Source organism: Cyprinodon variegatus, unplaced genomic scaffold (assembly GCF_000732505.1).
Source record: "Cyprinodon variegatus isolate N-32 unplaced genomic scaffold, C_variegatus-1.0 Scaffold1150, whole genome shotgun sequence".
NCBI classification, from domain to species: domain Eukaryota; kingdom Metazoa; phylum Chordata; class Actinopteri; order Cyprinodontiformes; family Cyprinodontidae; genus Cyprinodon; species Cyprinodon variegatus.
Window position 1 is genome coordinate 29,628 of NW_015151603.1, and position 7,534 is coordinate 37,161.

The 7,534-nt window shown below is 41.9% G+C and overlaps 1 protein-coding gene across 1 annotated transcript in view; it reads right to left on the reverse strand.

The window, feature by feature from the left end:
• LOC107101774 (sacsin-like) overlaps positions 1-7,086 on the reverse strand; it is a gene marked incomplete at its 3' end in the record, with an annotated part of 16,821 nt that extends 9,735 nt beyond the window's left edge. The window contains exons 1-5 of the mRNA XM_015400820.1: positions 6,964-7,086; positions 6,779-6,885; positions 6,526-6,682; positions 6,245-6,423; positions 5,992-6,170 (exon numbers count right to left, since the gene is read on the reverse strand). Coding sequence (XP_015256306.1) covers positions 5,992-6,170; positions 6,245-6,423; positions 6,526-6,682; positions 6,779-6,885; positions 6,964-7,086 — 745 coding nt within the window. The remainder of the gene's footprint in view (positions 1-5,991; positions 6,171-6,244; positions 6,424-6,525; positions 6,683-6,778; positions 6,886-6,963) is intronic.
• Between the last annotated feature and the right edge of the window lie 448 nt (positions 7,087-7,534).

Sequence of the window (7,534 nt, forward strand, 5' to 3'; positions counted from 1 at the left end):
TGCAATAAAGCTATCAAAAAGGTCAACCATCTTATCTGAATTATACAGATTGTCTGAAATCTCTGACACCTTGTTGCGTAATGGGAGTCTGAAAATTGTCCCAGGGAAGTATTGATTCTCTATGATCTTTGACCATTCTTGTTTGCCAACAAGCGAAACAATGTCTCTGTAGGGTTGAAACTGGTCTTGCATCGTCATCAGAGATTCTTGGTCTTCAGGGTCATTCAAAAACCACAGAAACCCCTTATCGCCAAATATTTCTTCTTGGGGATCCATCAATCCAAGATGTCCGGAGCTGAAAATACTTGGCACATCTGTTGATACAATAGAAAAATGTACCCTTATAAATCTTCTGTAAGTAATCTCCTAAAAATGATTAAGTAAATGTGTGTTATGAATCTGATGAATTTATTTCACCTGTTATGTGATAAACAGAGTTGAAGCCAATTCCAAATCTTCCAATTTTGTTAGGGTCATTGATCTTTCCACTTCTTCCAGCCTTTTGAATTCTTTCCCAGTCTTCATCGGTAAACACCGCATTGTTGTAGGCATAAAGAGCAGGTCCTGCACAAATGGATTAATCAAACAAATGAATGCAGAAAATATCTGGTATCTCTGCAATACTTCTGTCTTATAAATGAAAGCTACAGTGTGTAATTTTCAATGACATCTAATGGTCAGACTGCACACTGCAGCGACAGGAACCCCTCCCCCCACCGCTTTCCCACCTCCTACAATGCAGAGCTTTGCATGGTACAAAATGGCTTCCACAACATAATGAGAAGTGCAACAGACAACTTCTAACAATGTTAACAATGTATCAACATATTGTTGCGACCCCCAAGGGGATCTAAACACAACAACAACAAGTTAATTAAGACAATATGATTTAAAATGATTGAAATTACGTATTTAACTGCTCTGGAAAAACAGATATTAGCTGCTTTAACCTGTGGTGGAAGAAGGGAGACATGGTTGTGCCAAACAAATGAAATAAACATAAAACACTTCCTGATTAACCATTTAAAGAAAAACTGACATATCAAACAAAACAGATCTAACTTATCTAGAAAAAATGGTGACCAAAGCATACAGAGGGTGGCACAAAACACTAAACTAGTGAACACCATGGACAGGAATGTACAGGGTACCCTAAATACCTAGTCCACATAGCTCCCACCACACACCTAAGGTTTGCAGCATCCAGAGCCACTCACCAAAATCAAGCAGTGAAAAATGGAGTTGTGTGAATGAGGAGAGCAGCTTTTAGAGTAACCACAATGAACTGCTTTTAGAGCAGGGATCCTAGGATGAGCTCACCCAAGTAATCATAGGGTAGCCAATGGCAAGGGAGCACTGAACCACTCTAATTAGGACTCGCCCGCAGAGGAAAATAGAAGTACAGATTGCATGCATGTAACAATATCATATCCAAATATTTATAAACTTTCATTTCCACCTTGATGTTGTCCAAGATTGTCATTCCATAGACCCTCAGTGCCGTAGCTCCTTTCATCGTGAATGAAAATCACCTCTGTCGCTCGAGCATCATCAGCATTTTGGATCAGTTCCTGTTTCAAAATAAAATCAGTAATGATTCAAACCCCGGTGAGCTCAATAGAAACAATCTTCAGGCAACCGTCCATAGTAAATAAGGAATAAATAGACCCAAACCAGATGCTCTGGTTTGCTGAAAAAAAAAAAAAAAAAAAGTGAATCATTGTTATATTAACAAAATTGTCTATATAATTTTGTTAGTTAGAATGTATAAGGACTGGAACTATAAGTTGAAGTACTACTTTGGGGCAGATGTTAGCATTATTGATCACATCTTCTCCATCTCTTCACTGGCACACCACAGGGATCTGTTCTCAGCCCTACTCTCGTTACCCTCTTCACAATACAAGCATGTTTATTATGTTTGCTGGCGACACCGCTGTGGTGTGTCTGACACAGTGGTGTTCCAGCAATAATCTTATGACTTAGACTTAGATTTCCTTTATTGTCATTGCACAAAAAACACAATGTGAATCTTGACAGTTGATTACTTGGCTACCAGTGTAACAGAGCTAAGACCTTATTCCTGCACAATAAATATGTTTTCTATAACTAAGAGCTAGCTGTATACAGGGTAAAGAAGTATATATATACATATATACTGCACTGAGTTATTGAAGAAGTAACATCAATAAATATTGCACTTATTTTTATAGAGTTATTGCTAAACGAAACATTAAATTGAAGACAAAACGAAACTAAGGTGCGTGTAGGGGAGTGGTGGCCTAGTGGTTAGGGCATAAGGCGTTGAATCCTGATGTTGTGAGTTTGATCCCCCACTTCCACAGACTGCCACTCTGGTTCCCTGAGCAAGACCCTTAACCCCCATGCTGCTCCCCGGGCGCCTCACAATGGCAGCTCACTGCTCCCCAAGGGGATGGGTTAAATGCAGAGAAGTAATTTCCCTCTGGGATTTTTAGAGTATAGAAAATCAAAAATTCAAAGCAATCAAAAAAATATTGTCCATGTCCACGGGGGGTGGTTTTATGCTGAACACCAGTAAATCCACAAATTAGATCACAGTAGATCAGGAAGGACTGCACATGCTCTACTTTGCATACAGGGGGAGTTTGGGGGAGCATGTGGACAGCATAAAATGAATAGCCATATACATCTCCTCAAACTTCTTCTGCAATGAGAACTCCTCCCCTCCGGGTGAAGAAGGCCAAACAATGGCTCCTCTGTCTCTGGAATTCAAAAATTATCTTGGCTTCCTCTGTTAGAGTGATAATTATAAAATTATTGTGTGGACATATGAAACATTGAAAGAAAGAAGATGCTATATTTCTATCCTGTGATTCAATCAGAAGGGTCATAAACTTTTATGACCCGCATCCAGTAGGTCATGAGGCAGAGTCACACGGTTGTGCGACTTCCATCCATCCAGATGGTCATTTCACACTATCTTATGACCTGCATCCTGCCAGATAATCATTACTGGGTCTTCTGTTTAAGGCCCGCCCTATTATGTTGTAAACTGTTAATAAAAGGCTTTGCTGTGAAGGGATCTGAGAGAGATTGGTGCTGGTTTGGAGCCAGCAGTCTTTCTCCCCCTTTTCAGAGGTTGACGTTTCAAAATCCCAGTCTGTGTTTGATCATTTCCTCTTAATCTTTTAAACTCACATTTCTCTGGATTAAAACCCAACATCCTCCTCAAACTACTACTAACATGCTTTTATTGAACAACGATGGACAGATCCCTGTCTCAGCAGGACCTGAATGGCACAGAGGAGGAAGCACTTAGAGGTGGTGGAGACAGCACAGGGTATTGTGGAATGCAGTGTACCAGCTCTACACTCTCTTTATGTTTCACAGAAGCCTAGAAAAGGGCTAGATGCATTCCCCAGAGATCCCAGCCACCCAGGGAAATTATTCAGGATCATTATATCCAGAACAAATAGTCTTAAAAACAGTTTATATCCCAAATTTGTGAAAGCATTTGCTGCTCTACAGACACACAGTAGTCCCTATCAAGACCAATCATTCATCAGCTGCTCCAGCACAAGCTGCACTTTATATAAATACTAAGCTGCATCCCCACAAACATGTTTTCATGCTTCTTCTCGCTGATGTTTTTTTAGCTATAATAAGTGATAGAATTTTCCTCTTGGTGTGCCTTATAGCAGAGTGTCCTGACAACCTTTCATTATGGGTCTATTATGAAAATAAAGATTCCTGATTGAGTCCTCTTTACATGTATGTTGATAAATTCTTGTATTTGTAAAGGAGGTGTATGCGTTAACTCTGCATACATGTGCTTGCTTTTTGAGTGTAACCTTGCTTGAATTCAGTTTATTTGTTGCTGTTCTATATCCCACGCCATCAGACAGGAATTCATAAAAGAGGAACCAATAGAGGCTGAAAGGTTATTGGGTATTAACTCCTGGGAATCAGGTGGCGTCCCAACACAGTAATTGTAATAATTAATAGTACCTTTATCAAACCTCTCCCTTAGCTTATATTAGGTTATCAGTAAACAAACTATTAAAACACAGCATCCAGTGATGTAGCAAGACTAGAAAGTCTTATTTTCTTAAAAGTAGTCTATAATAGGATTTTTAAACTTTAGATCTATGTTTTGACTTGGGACTTAAATCTATTGCCAACATCTCTGATATGCAGGAAAATTACATTTCCACTATGTAATCACTACAAAGGTATAATATTACAATGCAAAACTATATAAGATTATAATTCTGTACATCATATTGTGCCAATTAAATGTGAAAAACAACAGGACAAGTGAAGTGACATGACTTAAGGTGTAGGCTTAAAAAGCTATCTACAGCAGATAAAACTTATAAGGTATAATATAAAAGCCTAAAACAAGCACAGTTGTTTTAGTAATATATATCTGGTTTCTTAGATTCCCTAGTAGCTTGTTCTGGTAAAAGAAACATCATTGTTATAATCATAATATAAACACAATACCAACCTTCAAAATTTGTCCACCGTCAGGATATCGACAAAGAATACCTTTTAGGTAGTCAAGGAAGGGTGGTGCGGTGGCCCCAAAGGACCTCCTAAAATTAAGAATATCAAAATAAAAATTAATTACAATCTGTGGTACCTGATATGCTTTATAAACATTTACTTCCATAACTTGTGGATTTCTTAGTGTGATTAGACCTAATCATAATCAGTGTTAAGTTTTACTAAACCATTAAAACCTTATGGTTGCAAAAACAAACAAATAAAGTCAAATTTTTTATTTGATTTAAGGTGTATTTAATGAGATGCTATTAAACTGTAAAACTAGCTGCCAATTTCTTATGAAGCATATAGTGGTGGTGCTTCTGGAGACAATTTTCTGTATGGAGATATTTTCATCTACAAAATCACAGACAACCTTCTTATGTAAATTGAAGGAGCACTTTAAATGTCTGAGCTTCTCATGTCAATCCCTTTGGATATAAATACAATTCTGTAATTTCATTCATAGATAAATTACAGTTATAATTTAATTCTTGCTTCTGACTAGTTGAAGAACCTACTTGATAGACAGAAAAGGAAAAAAAAACAACTTAACAGAAAAACACCTAATAATTGGACAAAGAGGGGCCAAATGTCTAATTTGTATTTAAACCGTGCTTTTAAATCTGGAAAAAAGAAAGAAAATGTTTTGCTTTAGCAGAGATATATTCAAAGTATTTTTATTGTCAGGGTTCTGCCCTCTGTTTAAGTTTATTTTTAATTTCTTGATATTCTGTGTCTTTGTAGTTATTTTCTGTCAGTTTGCCATTTCTTGAGTTACTCTCTGCTGTCCCCTTGTGTCTGTTCCTTCCCTTGGCTCCCTCCTAGTTAGTCCTATTCACACCTGCTCCATATTAGCTGATTAGCCCATCCTTTGTTCTGTTCCCCATATGCACGCCACCTCTGCAATTCCTTTGCTGCTTGCTGATTTCTTGATGTTTTGTAGCTCCCCACCTGACGTTCATTGGATTTTGTTCAGTTTTCATTATTTTTGCATTTTTTCTGGATTTTGCCTCAGTTGCCTGTTAGTACTTAATTAAATCAGCAAAACGAAAGTTAGGTATGCTACTACGGTTCTATGAATCCCGGATGACCGCCAGAGGACGGTGCTGAAAGCACTGAATGTTCCCTTTGGGCATGCGCAGTTCGAGTAATTATACCAACAGAGTCACACCTGTGACAGCGGATGACCACTTAGAAGCTATATAGCCTGGTGTCATCCTTTGCTCTGCTCCTACAGAATCTTCTTGCAAAAGCAAGGATTCTGAGTGACAGAGAAGCTCTGGCGGTCATCCGGGATTCATAGAACCATAGTTACATACGTTACTTTCGTTCTATTTCATCCCTACTGACCGCCAGAGGGCGGTGCTGAAAGCACTGAATGACTAATGCCAACGATGTCACAAGGAATCCTGAGCACATACCTCACTGAGGAGACCCAGCAGAACCTTGTAAAAGGACCTGACCCAGGGGATGAGGGGTAGCCACATTGACACTGTAGAACCTGGTGAAGGTGGTTGGGGAAGCCCATGAAGCAGCAGCACATATTGCTTCCAGCGGAACCCCTCTCAAAGCTGCCCAGGAAGCGGTGGCGCTCCTGGTGGAATGTGCTCTCACACCGACTGGCAGTGAGCAGTGACCTGCAGCGTAGGCGTGGCAGATGACACTCACAATCCAATGGGACCGACAATGTTAAGAAAGAGGACAGCCTAACCTTGGACCCCCATAGCATAGTAAAAGCTGGTCCGAGCGTCTCAGATTGGTGGTGGCTGCAATGTATGCCTCCAACGCTCTTACTGGGCACAACAACTCAGACTCATTCTCAGTTGTACCAGATTGAGGCTGAAACCGAGCCAGCCGCAATGGCTGGTTACGGTGAAAATGAGACAACACCTTAGGCACAAACGCAGTATTAGGCCACAGGGTAACACCAGAGCCATCTGGATTCCACCTGATACACCTAGTGCTGACAGAAAGAGCATGTAGCTCGCTGACCCTCTTAGCTGAGATGATAGCCATCAGGAAAGCAGTCTTGCAGGAAAGCCCCTTGAGTTCTGCTTGTGACAAAGGCTCGAATGGAGGGTGGCACAGAGCTGTGAGAACCAACAGCAGATCCCAATCTGGGGCTCGTGGAACGGGCCGCTGGCACAACCTACGAGCACCACACAGAAAAAGTGAAACCAGTTCATGGCGCCCCACTGTACGGTTGTCAACAGATTGGTGAAGACATGAAATTGCTGAAACATACACTTTAAGGGTCGAAGGAGAGCGGCCCTTATCAAGGAGAGACTGGAGGAACTCCAAGATAGTGGGCACCGAGCAGTAAACCGGGTTCTCATTGTGGGCAGAGCACCACTGAGAAAAGAGGCGCCATCTGTTAGCATACTGCAGCCAAGTGGAGGAAGCCCTAGCACTCAATACGGTGTGTCTCACGGTGTCTGAACACCCAGTCAGCCTCCCAGGGGCCATGCCCACAGCTGGAGACGTTGAGGGTTGGGGTACCATATCTGTCCTCCCAACTGAGACAGCAGATCCCTCCTTGCTGGAAGACGCCATGGAGTACCGTGACACAGACTCCAAAGCAGTGGGAACCACGGCTGCGCTGGCCAGAACGGAGCTACCAGCAACACTCTGTGGCCCTGCTCGAGAAGCCTCCGTAGAGTCGGCCAAATCAGTGAGAGGGGTGGAAAGGCATACAGGAGAACCTGCGGCCATGGATGAGCCAGTGCATCCTGGCCCAGTGCGCCCGCCATCCCGGTTAGGGAATACCATAGGGGGCAATGGGTCGACTCCTCTGTGGCGAACAGATCTACCTCTGCCTGCCCAAAGAGGTTCCAAATTATGCGCACTACGTGAAGAGACCACTCTCCCGGAGCAGGTGCCTGGTGGGATAAAGAGTCCGCAACCTAGTTCTGCCGTCCTGGCAGATACGCTGCGCGCAGGGTACACAGACGGGGAAACGCCCATTCCAGGAGATCTCTCGACACCTTCACCTGGTGCCTCC